This window comes from Falco biarmicus, chromosome Z, assembly GCF_023638135.1.
Source record: "Falco biarmicus isolate bFalBia1 chromosome Z, bFalBia1.pri, whole genome shotgun sequence".
Classification (NCBI taxonomy): domain Eukaryota; kingdom Metazoa; phylum Chordata; class Aves; order Falconiformes; family Falconidae; genus Falco; species Falco biarmicus.
The window spans coordinates 49,490,791-49,505,807 of NC_079311.1; the positions used below are offsets into that span (position 1 = coordinate 49,490,791).

At 38.4% G+C, this 15,017-nt stretch overlaps 1 protein-coding gene across 1 annotated transcript in view; it reads right to left on the bottom strand.

Annotated features, from left to right (window-relative positions):
* ADAMTSL1 (ADAMTS like 1) overlaps positions 1-15,017 on the bottom strand; it is a 191,095-nt gene that overhangs the window by 141,112 nt on the left and 34,966 nt on the right. Inside the window, exon 4 of the mRNA XM_056325134.1 lies at positions 6,972-7,208. Coding sequence (XP_056181109.1) covers positions 6,972-7,208 — 237 coding nt within the window. The remainder of the gene's footprint in view (positions 1-6,971; positions 7,209-15,017) is intronic.

Sequence of the window (15,017 nt, forward strand, 5' to 3'; positions counted from 1 at the left end):
CAGGAGACTGAAATCCCAGCAACGTGTAAATACCTAGACCTTTTTTCCCCCAATGCTTTTCTTTGTTTTAACCTGACTTCTGTCATAGCCTTGGCAGAAGAAAAAAATTATTACTGCAAGCTATTATGGGGGACTGAATGCCTTTAACAATGAATGCACACTGGTAGAAACACAAATGATGCCTGTTTGTAGACATTTAATGGAACAAAGGTCACTCATTTCTTTACTTTGCCATCAAACAGACAAATGACAGGCACTTGTGGGAACGTAAAAGAGCAACACAGGTAAAAAAACTCTTTCTGGAAATTATTGTATCTCAGAGTTTTCATAGTTAGATAATATGACAAATTAAAGTGCATAAAAATGGGACCTTATCAAAATAAGCATGTGATCCCTAGTGCTGCTGGTAGTAGGCATGGATGAGAATGGTCTCTAATATCGGAACAATGAGTGCTGCAGGGTGGAAAAATGCAGGTCATTTTCTTCCAGGGCTTCAGACAGGGCAAGAAAGACTCCTGACCTTCACCTTCCTCAAAACTGGAGTTGACTTGAAGGGTCTGATACGCAAACATATCAGACTCCAAGCAAAGGAACAACTAGGAATGACCATGGGTCCAGGTGCCAATTTCCAGAGCAGTGACCCAGGTGCATTCCACAGTGACAGTCGGAGCCTGAGGCAGTTTCATGAGCCTTCAAGAGCCTGCTGAGGGGACCACCTAATCCATGTTTTTTAAAATCCATGGTTTACCTGCATCAAACAAGTTTACTGTGCCAGTGAGTACAATATCTACATACCAAACACGCCAAAGACAGTGTTAAGTGACACTGTTATCCTGATTAGCTCTATATTTGGGCTGAGCTAGAAACAGGAAAGGATCCCTGCAACAACACGGATTATAAACGGACTGGAGAAAGAGAAACTGTCCATCCTGAAATCATGATAGACAGGCCATATAGCACAGTCACCTATTTATAGGTGACGTTCTTAGAAATACCCAGCTTTTTTATCATTCCATCTAATCCTGCTATAAGAGCTGTAATATGATTGATTACGTTATTCCACTATATATGAAAAAATTCTGTGGTCTTTAATAAAAACAACAACAATAGTAGTAGTAATAATAATAACAACAATAATCTTCATATCATCATCATCATCATCATCATCATCTATCAAAATCAGAGTTGATTTTCCAACAGCAGAACAGTCTGAGACTGCTGTAAATTATTCCAGGTTTATGTTGAAATAACAGAAAGCAAAAGTAGACCTCTTTTATCTTGATTCTTTGCAGAAATGTAAAGGTTTTGATAGGTCTTATACACCTGCCTGTATAAGAAACCAGTCAGTGTTTAACGTATCCCAGACAGAGGTTTCACCAATTTCTTGGGCTACTAAGACTCTTTCTGAGTCTTTAACAGGCACCATTCAACTAAATGTTGCTATTAATTGTAGCATAATTTTTTTCTCCAGGCTTTGGCAATAAAATTTATATCATCTTTCAGAGACAGTGGCTACACTTCTTGCCTTTGATGGGACACCTCACATCATTGCACCCTTTCAGCAGTTAGCTAAAAGGGAGTGTTCTGGTTTGGACATTTTTGATATCTAACCTTTCGATATAACAATGACATGAGCTTTGTAGAGGCCAATTTTTCATAGAGAAGGACACCTGTTGTCCTGTGCTGTGGCTGAAGTGTTTAAAGCAAAACCTCAAATTACACACTTTGCTGTGGCTTGTATTGCAGGCCAAAAACCAAAACCCACCCCAAAAGTATATGAAAAGAGGAGATGCCTGTGAGAATGGAAGGAAAACAATACTTCACGAACAGGGAAACTGCCATATTTTCACTTTCCTGGTTCCTGTGAAGCTGGGCTTCATAGGAGGGGAGGAGGAAATTACAGCAGAAGAGGAGGGCCATTCCATATGTATAAGTCTTTCTAAAGACTGCCCAGACTGCAAGCATCTCATCCATGAATGTGACTTCAGGGAAGCAACGCTCATTTACATCTTGTGAGGATTTGGCTACAATATTGATGGGACCTACTTTTTGGAAACACTGTACAGCATCTTACTGTCTGGCCACATATTTAATAAAAAACACTAGTTATTTAAAAAAAAAGAATAACATTCTGATCTGGTGCTATACTAAAACATGCAGATTCTGCCATTGGTGCTGGAGATAGAGGCAGCTTTGCATAATCCTTGATCAGCCATCTGAAAAAGCAGAGGCTTTTCTTGTTCTTCCTTGTCAGAGTTAACAAAAGGAACTTTTGCGGAATTTACACAAGCAGAAGATAAAAACTAAATTGAGAGAGAACCAAGTGTGAAGACCATGATAACAGGCAGAACAAGTGAAAGGGATAAGAAAAACAGAAAAAAGCCCCAAATGAAAATGGAGTATTTCCCCTTCAGCAGAAACAGAGAGAGGAATCCAAGATTTTTTGATTGTGGCAGGAAACTGGCTAACAGGAAGGAGATTTTGGTTTCATTAGTAAGAGACCCAATAGGTTTCATAGGTTATTGGTGTTTGGGGCACAGGGCTTTCAAAACGTGAGGGGCCATACTCCTGTACCCAGTGCTGCAACCTGGCTAACATTTGTCTAAAACCTGAAGTGTGGAAGTGTGAGGGAAGAAAGACTTGCTCCAACAGGCAGCTGCTTGGCTGAGCAAGAAAGGGAGAACATCCAGTTAGACATATGGCAGGCAGCAATGGGGACATATCAGGAAAGGTCACAGTCCACAACCAAATGAAGTCATACGTGAGACAGGATAAAAAATGTGTAGTGACAGAGAACAAAACAGATGACTTGGCAATCACAGAAGCTGAGAAGTCCACACATTTACCAAATCACAGTATAATTTTGGTGACCATCAAATAAGGCTGGCTCTTCATCAGGCTGTTGTGTAATGAAGTGAATGAAAGATGACAGAATTTTTCTTCGGGTGAATTTCCAGCAATCTGCAGATAGTACTGTGGTCTGTAATAACACCTCTGGAGCAGGAGCCTCTTGGAAAACAGAGGGTGGTGGTAGCTGCCAGACTGTCTGGCCCCTCAGATGACTGAGAAATGGATGCTCCAGAAATCAGACCAAATCCTTGTTAGAAGCAAGGGCATTCAGTTTAACTGTCATATTTTCCCCTGAAAACATCCACTTTCTTTTATAATTCCTAGATGTTTTAGTAGAGTTTACTAGAATGGAAAGAAATGGGGTGGGGGTGGGATGGGTGGGGTGGAGGGAGGGTTGTATATACTGCTACCCAGTTTAGTTCCTGTCAGAATCTGACAGCAATTTTCATTCTTTCTGAAGAGCCAGCTACTTCCTTCTGCTTGTGCAGCCTTCTCACACAAGAAAAAAAGGGAAAACTCAACACCTTTCAAAGCTGCAAAAAATGGAGAAGAGAGATAGGACACGGGCAAAAGCTTCAGCTCTTTGAAGAACAACTAAGAAGAAAGAAGGGAAAATAAAAGAGAAAGAAATAGAGCAAGGTGGAGGTAAAAATAGGAGAGAAGGAAAGAAAGAAAGGAGAGGAGAGAGAAAGAAAGGCAGGAAGGAAGGAAGAAAGAAAAGAAATAAGAAAAAGTGGAAAGAATGAAGGAAAAATTGAGAAAAGATCCATGTTGTTTCCTTTTCAGAGTGATTAACATTAGGTGTGAACTGCATGAAGCACAGTGGAGAAATCAAGTGTTTTAACACATGCTCAGTGCAGTGATTCCCTTTGTTTCTGTGATAGGAAAGGACAATCTTGATTTCAAATAAAAGCATAATATGAAATATTTTAAAAGAAATAGAATGGTCAGTTTTTCTGACATAGAAATGTAACTTTCAGATATGCAGTACTATAAACAGTGAATTTTTAGTGCTAATAAAGGAGGTTTTTTAAAGCTCTTGTTCTCAGTGAATGTGAAGGTGAGCAGGAAACTTGTTTTTACTTCAGTACTCACAGTGATTAGTGAGTCTGAAATGCAGCTTCCACAAAAGATAGACAATTTCTTATGAGTTTCATGGGTGCAACCAAAGATCACTGGCAAATTGAGACCAGTAACTGCAGCTTTGTAACCTCAACTGCCATATGCAGAAACTGCTTACATTCTCAAAACTAAGGCACACAAAAGGCAATACAATTAACTCTTCATTTCTGTGATTAACAACCTCAGCAACAGCTTGTGAGAACACAACAGGCCATGGGGCTGGCCCAGATTTTGCATGCTAAGAAATATCCCTGTGGTTAGTTCAGAGCTGGCACAGTTGTTGGATCCACTGGGCAAAATGCACTATGTCTATGTAAGCATACACTGATGTCACTTACTAATTCAGGATTCTTGCACAGATTGTAATTGAAGAGACATTCTTATTTGTTTTATCATTTTTTTTTAGCTGAAAGACATCCAATTCCTTCTTGGTTGCCAACTACAGTGTAAAAAAACATACCTAGGGGCGTAATCAGAACATACTATCAAATTCCATATACTTCTCTGTAATAAAGGCCCAGTCAAACGATCCTTGGATCAATGCAAGCCTGCTAGGATAGCAAATTTAAAGTTGCTTTGAGCAGTTTTGCTCTGAGCAATCCAGAAAATATACCTCTTCATCCATGACTCAGTATATACTTCTTGCAATGAACCTGTTAACAAACGTAATTCCACGTTTTAATCTTCACGACCTTAGACTGAATGCAAATCTCAGAAGACTGCATTTTTTGCAGTTGTGACAAATCATGCCTTTGTATTGTTACAGCTGTGTGCTGCACTGCCCTAAATCGCAGTTCCAGAGATATCTCATGAAAATGTTGTTGAACCCCCAAGATCATTACAAACCCTCACAAACTACTGAGAGCTGTGATTGTTATGTCTACAGTGTGCTAGCCATTTTAGACAAGACAGCTACTACTGCAAATGCATAGAAATAACTTCTAAGATCATATTTTGTTTCCTCTGAAATTTACATACCTTCACCATTCTTACAGAAGAAAGTTTATTGACACAAATGTTACAGAGCAAGATTGCTCCATTTTGTTCTTCCATAATACTACTACGGTTTGCCATTCTTTTAAAAGACCCTTTATAAAGGGCACAGAAGAACATTGCTTTCAAAGAAGGTTCACCATTACGTCTGGCAAATTTCATACTGTTTAGCTTTCTGGGCTGTTTAGTTAGTATCAGCTATTGCTAATAGTGACATAGTAAAAAATATGTCCTAAAGCATATGATTAGGGCAAACCTATTTATGAACATTCTAATGCACTACTTCTACTGTCAAAAAAATTTGACTGGCTAGCAGGGATGCATTGTGACAAGAATACTTGCAGTTGCTTTAAATTTAACACCCTCCCAAAAATAAAGGAATTCACTGTAAGGAATCCTGCATGAGCATTCATATTATTTTTTTTTTTTTTGACCATCCTAAAAAATAATGCAGTAATTGTAAAGTATAGGGGAAATGTTCATGAAGAAACTGAATGCTGAAGATCCTGGAAAATATACATTAATTGCATTTATGCATTAAAAATTACTCTACCATTCTAAGCTATATAAGGAAAGGGTTAGTTTAACTGAAATTCCTCAGGGACAGTAGTGCTAGCATGCTTGTTTATTTTCAAAAGACTTACCTTAGACACAGAGACAGTTAAAAAATAGCATCAGTCTTCATAGTTGTAATAGTGCAGCTACCTTCAACCTCCCAGGAGTAAGAAGTGCCATGCGAATGCTTGAATTTCTTTCAGTAGTGGATGCTTATGACCTCTGCTCCTAAGCAAAGGTTTTCTTGGAAAAGTATGCTTCATTTTTGGACCAAAACAGAAACCAGCCTGGCACCGAGCCTGAATGCACTACTGCTAATTTGTAGACCACTATAGGCAGAATACTTTGAATCATTTTCCCATCCATATTCCTGTGACTCCAGCTAAGTTTTTAAAAGATTAAAAAACACAAAAGAAGACTGAAATTAGTGTGTCTCATTAGGCAATTCACAATTTTGAGAAACTTGTGCACTCAGCTGAAGTCAAGAGGTCTAGATAATTGCCTTCTTCAGATCACAAATGAGATTAGACTAGTAACTGCCTACTGTGTTTCACTTGCTGCAGGACTGCTTCTGGCTCGGAACAAAAAATCAGAGAAAGGAAACAGGGAGGAAAGATTTCAAAGGCACATGAAGTGGTTTAAAATACACTAGAAAGCCAACAACAAGTCTACAGAGATTTGAAGGTGACTGAGTAATGAAACTTGAAGCTAGACTCAACCTTTTCTGAGATTCAGCTGTGTTCAGTACTTAACAGAGATGGTGCAAATGTCCTCCCCTCTATCAGCCTGTAGCCTACATGTCATTCAGGAGACTAAAGTCTGATGTAGATAAGTTCAAAAGAGTAGCAGCACATAAGTGAAAGGACAAGGGTAATAAAAACCAAATTAAGATGTCAATAAATTGGTTGAATGATCAATAGACCTCCATGCACTGTGACATGAAGGGCTGCAAAGTCCCCGTATCTCACTTCTAACAAACAAGGAAGCTGACCAGCTTGCTCAGTGCTGTAATAAATCAACAGTGGATTTTCCAGTTTAGGACCTCATCTGCTGTTATATGGTTTGTGACTTACAGAGAGCAATAATCCTCAAAGACAATGTAATTTCATAGACATGGAAAACTTTGGAATATTCAGATTAAAAGCTAAAGCATTGTTTTCCTACAGTGCTTTCAAATGAGATCTGCTACTGCCACTAACTCAACAAAACAGTTAAAAAACTCAGAATACATTCCTCTGAAAAAACCCAAGTTAACAGCATCAAGTGAGAAAAATAACCTCTAAAGTACATCTCTTCCAGACAGAGGTCAACTTAAGATAAAGAAAACAGATAATTAAAAAGAAAACCCTAAAATGATATGAGTATGGAGGAGGAGAGAGAGTGAGCATGTGAGAGAGAACTGAGCGGAGGAGTCATGAGGAAAGGCATTCGGGCAGGGCTTCTCTCCTTACCTGGCACAAGCCACTGATGCACATGTCCAGGGATTCAGTGTAGCACCGAGTCCCATCCAGAACTTTCGGTGCCAGCTCCACAACCAGATCCGCTCCTCTGGCCTGGCACTTCAGTGAGCATGGGTTGTCAGGGTCATTAGAGACAGGGAGCCACTCATAAAACTGTCCCTGGTACTTGACATCGTTGTGAGCAGAGCACTGCTGGGCGCGAAAATCACCTGCTTCTGGTGGGCAGTCCTGCATCAAGGGAAGGGGAAAAGGTCAGCGGGTCTGTTCGGGACAGCTGGTCACAGTCTCATGCAGCCAGCTGGGCTCCGCAGCTGCCAGATATAGAGTTTTCTGTTTAGACAAAGAAGACTGATTGAAATAGCTACAGCAACACATAATTCAACTGAATAATTATACCTTTCTTTCTTTCTTCTTTCCACACAAGTACTGAGAGAACATCAAGACCATGTGTAAATATGCTTAAGAAATAAGAAATGCATTGTACGTATCTTAACTACAGCCCTGAAATGCTCTTGCTGAATCTCTTTCCACATGTGCACATATGTGGAGAAGTGTGTCCATGGCCACTCTCTTCCAGTCAAATTTTCCTCTTTGTTTGAAGAGGAAGAAAAAATAATTATGTGATTAAATTGTTTGTTTAGGTAAGCTCTCCTTTTTTGTTTGCCTTAGTGACCTAAATAATTTATTTATGGTATGTAGGTAGGGCAACAAGCATCAGAAAAATGTGATACATTATTTGCATTTCTTTAACATAAGATTTTATAACTTGCATAATTAGATATTATTATTTTACTGGGAAGACTTTTAAAATACCTTTTGTTAATCCTTCAGGAAGTTTGTGAGACTTATAAATCCTACTCTGAGTTCAGTACACCTGATACAAAAAACAAAGACCACTTGTACTGCTTAAAGTCTCCTGTTGATGAGAACGTGAGGCTTTTCTTATTCACGTATACTTTCTTACCATCATTTAGCATTGAAAACCATGAGTCAGGTTCTCAAGAGAGCAAGAAGACCTTCAAAATCATGAGACTTCAGGCAAAATAAACATGATTTCTTTTTATTTCCTTTCCACTTTTTGGTCCTTGAAGAACAGTATTTCAAGTTTTCCTGTGCAACCAACCACAAAGGCTAGAGAGTCATTGTTTTTCTTAGAAGTAACCTGAATTACTTGCATAATTACAGGAATCAGGAGCTAAGTTTTAGGAAAAACATTAAACAGTATGAGAACTGTGACAAAAAAGAAAATGCCAGTAAATATGGCTGCCTCGGATTATTAAGGTCCCATAGTCCTCCACCTTGCTGCTATAAGGAAATCTGCTCCTCAATGATACCTGGTCAAATACCAGGTGGGATGAATACCTGTCATACCCTTTGCTTGAGACTGTAACATTTGGTTTTGGTAGAGACTAATAAATGTCAATTATAGACTTGGTAGGGAAGGATTTTGATGTATATACAACTAGGCAATAAGTTATAAGATGTCTGTATTCTCTGTCCTCAAACTACTTCATCCTATAGAAATTCAAGTATTGTTAATGATAACTTTATTCACAGACTACTTATCCTCCCAGCTAGGAAAGTCTTGCTGCTATTGAGGCAAAATATCTGAGGTTTAAATAATCACCTCTGTTTCTCAGATCTTTTTCTACACCTTCATTCACTAATGCTTTTCTGCCTCTTTGTAAATAGGGCAGCATTCACAGCTCTCAACACAAATGGCATGGGGGCCACATGTCACTTTGTGACATTAAAGGATTATTGTTCAGTAAAGTAAAACCTGTCTTAAAAATCAACTTTCAAATTCTCCTCCTGAAGAAAACTGGCAAACTTTTGGCTATAAATTTGTCATTCGTAATACTCTTGGCTCAAACCCAGGATAACCAACCCAGTCCCTCATTCACAGCAGAGTGGCAATGTGGTTATGCCCATTCTGTTTGAATGTTCAGTGACGTTGGATCACACAACTCCAAACATTCCTTTTGTAGTGAACTACAAAAACATACAAGCTGTGGCCTTAAGCCACAGATCTTCAACTTATTTTTTTTGTAACATCAAAGCAAATTTTTAGTTAATTTGCTTGGTATTTGAGAGTGATGCAGCCCCAAAGTAATGAGGCGAGCTCCAATCAAAAGTTCTGCTAAATTGAAGGGAATAGTGTTCCTGCTACAGAGTGTTAAATGGATTAAGGTGTAAGGGAAAATTTGGATTTGGACTAAATCTTGCTCTAGAAAAATATATATCAAAGGGCAATAATCCAGAGCTCATTCATCCTTTTTGAAAGCGGAGGCTCAAAGTCCAAGCTTGTAAGGAATTTTACTGCTGGAGGACATAGACAGCAGACAGTTTTTCCATTCATATTTTATGGAAGATTTTTTTTTTTAAAGTAAAATATTGGGAATATTTCAGTTTGATTTTAAAATCTCCAGAAAAACCTAGTGGCAGTCAGGCCCTTTTTGCAGTCTGGGCAAAATGTTGATACAGGACAAAGTTTGGACAGCAGCACAGACCAAAGAGAGCAGAGAAATATGTGGGAAATTCATTATTCCTCTATAGCTGTGTAATTAATGAAAAAAGTGGTATTTATGTTCTGCTTTTAAACAGAGGGTGAACAAGACAGTTACAGCCTGACCCAAGATCTGCTTTAGCTCTATTTTTTAATGGGGAAGAGATAAGCGAAGAGGAACACTGTGGTCTTATTTCCTGCCACAAAATATTCTGATGCATACCCTTCTCTGAATTTTTCTGTCCGTAAATGAGCGCAGTCAGGTCTATTGGCTTGGCGTAGGCTTGTGCAGAGATCCAAGCCAACCCTCTTGTTTGGTTCAAGCTTGGCTCTATCTTTGAAACTTCCTGGCTTGTGATAGCTTTGTTTTTACAAAGACAGAAAGGCCTAATGAAGAGCATGACATACAGAGTTCATAATCCTGCTTTGTACAGTATTCAATACTATGTTTGTTGTGTTGGATTTTATTTTTAAATCAAAGAAGGAAAAAAAGTACAGTCAACATAACAAGCATTCAGGACACGGCAGGTGACCAGGACCAATGTTAAATACTTCCAATCTTTGATATCATGATCAAAATAAAACAATGGATTTAAATAGTAGAGCTTGTGTTTAAAAAGTTTTAATGTGAAACTCGAAGCCATTTGAAGAATACATTCAAGCAGTCAAAAATGCAGACATGCGTACTTATCTTGGCACACAGATGTGAAAAAGGGTCACAGTCTGGCCTGTCACTTTTCTCCTGCTGAAATTCTGAATGCTAAATCTACGTCTTGAAGATCCCTTTCCTTCAGGGGGAAACATTCCTTCCAGTTAAGAAAGCATATGTACTTGCACCTACACACATAACGCTGGCATAACCTGTGTAATATTTATTCATACTAAAATGGACGATGTTAAGAGAAGTAGTGGTCTGAATATTACCCGTCATTAGACACAGATCACTGATACTGAAAGAGTAGGAACCGTGCAAAACTCGGTACTGCTTATTAATATCTTGTCCATGGTTTTGGTAGTTTTTTTTTTTAAACATACTATTTATTGTTGTATTGTAAGTCAGGGGGGATCACAGCCTCTTCAGGTCGGGCTTTGTGCAATCATATAATGAAAGAAAAATATAAGTTCACAGCCTATAAATGAGCATTGCAGTTGCTGAAATAACAGGTAAGGCAAAGCCAGTGTTTTGTTGCATATTTATTCAAGCAATAAATTGTCATTTTCTTCTAAACACGTTGCACACCTTTAGATAGTGTTCGCTATTCTGAGGCAGTCTTGCTGTGCCTTGCTTCTGCAGTGCTGGCTTCTGGACAGGACAAACTACAGACACTGACTCCGCAAAGTCTTTTCCCCTTTGAAAAAAATCAGCCTGGTTTTGGTATGTCCATGGGAGCTTGGTGGAAGGGGATCCTCCACAGCTGCCAGCTAGCACTGCTGCATTGGCCTGAGTGAAGTTACGTTTTACTCCACCAAGGGGTCTGATCCTGGAAGCTATCTAACAGTGTGCAGTTTGCCTATCTGCACAACAGATTGACAGGCAAAGGTGTGCCCACACTTTGAGACAGCGAGAAGTCACAGACCAAGCCAGTGCAGCCATGAACCCAAGTTAGCATATCATTGCATGGGTTACGTAGTTCTGCAAGGTATTTAGCTAACCAGATCCGCATGGCCTGTGTTTGGCTTGGAGCATGCAGCAGTGCTGGTGTCTGGCCGCAAAAGCACTGCAGTCCTGCTTCATTTTACTTCAGCTTTGGTGCTATATTCAAATCTGACTGGTTTTGTTTTCTTTTGGAAATTATCTGTGGCCCCCTGCAGACATGAGAAACCTCTGCCATTGTACACCTTGAAGATTGAGGAAAGACCTAATAAACTTGAAAGTCCCATCTAAGTCCATTTATCTTCACGCTTCCTATTCATTAAGTCTTTTTAGGGAAGAAAATTTCCAGTGAATAGGAAACAACTGTTCCTCCTCTGACTTTGTGAGTCCTAGATGGCTGTTTCATGACCTTTAGCCTGTGAAGGCTCATGAGATGTTCTTGAAACACAGCCTGTGTTGGATACCTGCAATCCTGTTCATCCTATCAGGTCAAGGTTTACTCCACTGCAGTGAAAATATATGTATAATTTTAAAGAAGATCAGAAATTCCTTTGATGTGTGAAACCTATTTTAAAATAAACACAGGTGTTTCATCTTCACCTCTTAGGCACCTAATGGCAGCCGTATTATCATGGCTTCATTTGCTTCCTCACATCCAAAATTTTTTCTTTTTAATTGACCTCCTATTTGACCCTATTGTAATTCATAATGTCCATGGAGTTTTGCCATGTTTGAATCCCATTCAAACATTTTCTATTAATCAACAAACCAGTGGAAAAGATAAGATGAATCCCAGATGTCCCTTGATGGTGATAGGTAGATCAGATTTCATGGGACAAAAAAGAGTCAGGCTTCTTAAAGTTTACTTAGTGGGTGAAATGTGGATGATCGTATCTAGGCTGCGATAGGTGGAACCAGTCAAGGAACCTTAAAACAGTTTACAATATGTATGCTTGTATATTTGCAGAGGCCAAGAATGATATACTATACCTGGAGCTTTTCCTCATCGTGCAAAAAACGACTAACAACTGGACTACTCTGTTCAGCATCTGACAGTACAGCTTATTGAACCGGTTCCATGAAGTACGCATGGCATTTCAGCTGCGCTGATTTCCCGACTGAGAAAGAAAGCCTGAGGTCCTCAAGTAGGGGCTTGCCCAAGACTAAATAAGAACTTTAGATAAAAGTACAGAGACCTAAGAGATCTAAAGGTTTATGGAAACTCCACTTGGCCTTGAAGCCTTGTTGTGTGCCCAGCTTGAATTAAATTTCTTGCAGCCATATTTTTCACTAGTCTACTCCTGTGAACTTCTAAATACATTAGGATCACGCCTAGCTGCTTAGATGGAGAGGGGCTCATACTATAGCTTTTGCTGACAACCCCAAGACACTGCAATATCTGACAGAGAGAAGCATGAGAGAAATAATATGGGCAAAATAAATGAGGGAATATCAGCAGATGCTTCTACTCTATTAAATAAACATGGAGTGGATATGATAGCTAAAACAGTCAGTGAATTATAAATCGAAACCTCCATGAACATTTGTCATCAAAAATATTTATAAAATCAATTTTTGACAAAAAAAATGCCTTTTTTTAAAAAAAACCAAATTCCTATTTTTGGAAAATAATTCAATACACAGCCTTTCATGTCTATTTAAAATTTTTGTTTGTTCCTACCTTTATAATACTAAAATGAAGAGTTTAAATTAGATACAGTAACTTGTATTTCAGATTGAAAAACCTCTAATTAGTTTTCAGTCAAAAACTAATGCACCTACATAATATTGGAGTACACTTTCCTAAACGCACCATGGGTGCTACACTGGCAGATAAAAAAGATATATTCAAATAAAAAAAGAATATTATTATCAGAAATACTGAATTGAAACCTATGAATCATTCAGAGTCCTGAAAAGTCCTAAACAGTCCTGATATGCCACTGTCATGGAAGTGATCCAGGTTGTTCGGCCTACAAAGATCTGGATATATTTTCATAGAAGGGCAGCAATGTTTTTTGGTTTTTTTTTGTTTGTTCTACTTTTCAATAACCAAAGTTTCATGGCTGCTGGCTGTGAAGATAGCAAATCTGGAAGTCAAAGCTTGCTACCATCAGCAACAGACTAAAAACACTTGTTTTGAAGAAATAATTCCTAGATGACACAGTGAGACTTTAAAATGCACCCATTCAGAAATATGATGGTAGTTATTAAAATCCAGCATTTTGAAGAAGAGACTGTAGCCACAATAAATGATCTGAGTTTGGAAGAACTTCCTCTTAAAAATTAAACTGACATTAAGTAAACCTGGTTATATAAACAGGTACATGTAGTGTTAATACTTTTTTTTTTTTAGCTATTATTTTTTCATTTTACTGCAAAAAGCAAACTGAGAGGTTTGATAGCAAAAGACTTCACATGGCCTTTCTAGCCACCAGAGGGTAGGAAAGTTAAATCCTGCTAATCATTTTTGTAGCTCTGAAAAAATTCTACCTGATGGTGATGGTTCTCATACACTTAAGCCAATGCTTCTGAGAATTATGCCCTTATTTGGAAGTTTGGGTTTGACACTTTCCAACAGGCTGGGCTTTGGTGCACGGAAAGAGGAGTGTCATCTTGTTGAAAGTGAAGATGGGCAATACCAGTGCTGATGTGTACAAAATGCAGCATGAGCTGATAAGAAACAGGGGTGGAAGTAGCTTGTCTGAATGCAAGCCAAAAAATGCGGGATGTTGTTAAAGATGGTATTTCAGCCAAGTGAAGAAAGTGAGGTATATAAAAAAGAGCTGCAGGTGGTGTTAACAAATTTTTGTGGTCTGATTAATGGGATCTAACGTCTACAAATTTTATCTTAGTCTTAACAGAACAGCTCCAAAACTTATTGAAAGAGCTAGTAACTTTGTGCAGCTTCCATCATTGTCTGTTTTCATGTCAAACAGCAAAATCTCAAGAGCAGATTTATATGTAGTGTTCATCATCATGCTGGCAGGTATAAACAAGTAAATACAAAAAGCAAAGTCTTTTGGGAATGAAGTGCCAGTCTCCTCCTTCTAATTTTTTTTCTGGTCTGGTTCATAAAGCAGTACAATAAAACAAAAAGTATCAGGGAAAATAAAAATATTTTCAATCACAATAAGGGTTTTGATAATTGAGAAGAATGAAAAGAGAAGGCATGAAGACAGTACACATTCCAACAAAAATCCACATAGATTTTCTTGTAAATGGGGGAGAGAAAGCAAAAAACAGCATAGTGGCAGAAGGACTGAAAAAAGAGAAAAGACAAATGAGGTGGCATGATAGCCTGGTACAAAAGCTGGAGCGAACCTGGCAACTAAGAATATGCCTAGAAGAAGCAACAGAGAGCATGCTAGCTTGGGATAAAAAAAACAACCAACCAACCAGCTAGTAAAATAATCCTACTCAAAGTTTGGAAATATTTTTTTTTTTTATTTTGCATAATGTTTAGTGTAACAACCCAGTTAGATACAAAGACTTTTTTTATTGTGTTCAGAGTGATTTTCTAAAGAAAAACAAATTACTCCCTGTCTCCCTCCCATGATTATATTCTAAAATGACTGGAAACATACTTGGAGTCAATATGAATAGTCAAAATAAAAAAAGCAGATGCAATTCAACCCTAAACCATCTTAGATTCCCTCATTCCTTCTTTTACTATTTACACATGTGGGTTCATACCCATAATCTTTCTAGTGTCTGATCAACACCAGGCAAAGCAAGTGGTGAACACACTGGACAGGATTTGTTCTGCTAAAGGCTGCTCAGAAGCTTTATAGATAGCAGTATCAAGCTCTCTTTTAGTCTATACCATGCAAAATGGTTCATCTCTAATAATACAGGTCACTGAAGAAACAGGCATGTCACTCTCTTCCCTTGCCTCTCTTTTTCTTTATCTCATTCTTTTCTTCCCCCTTTCAGG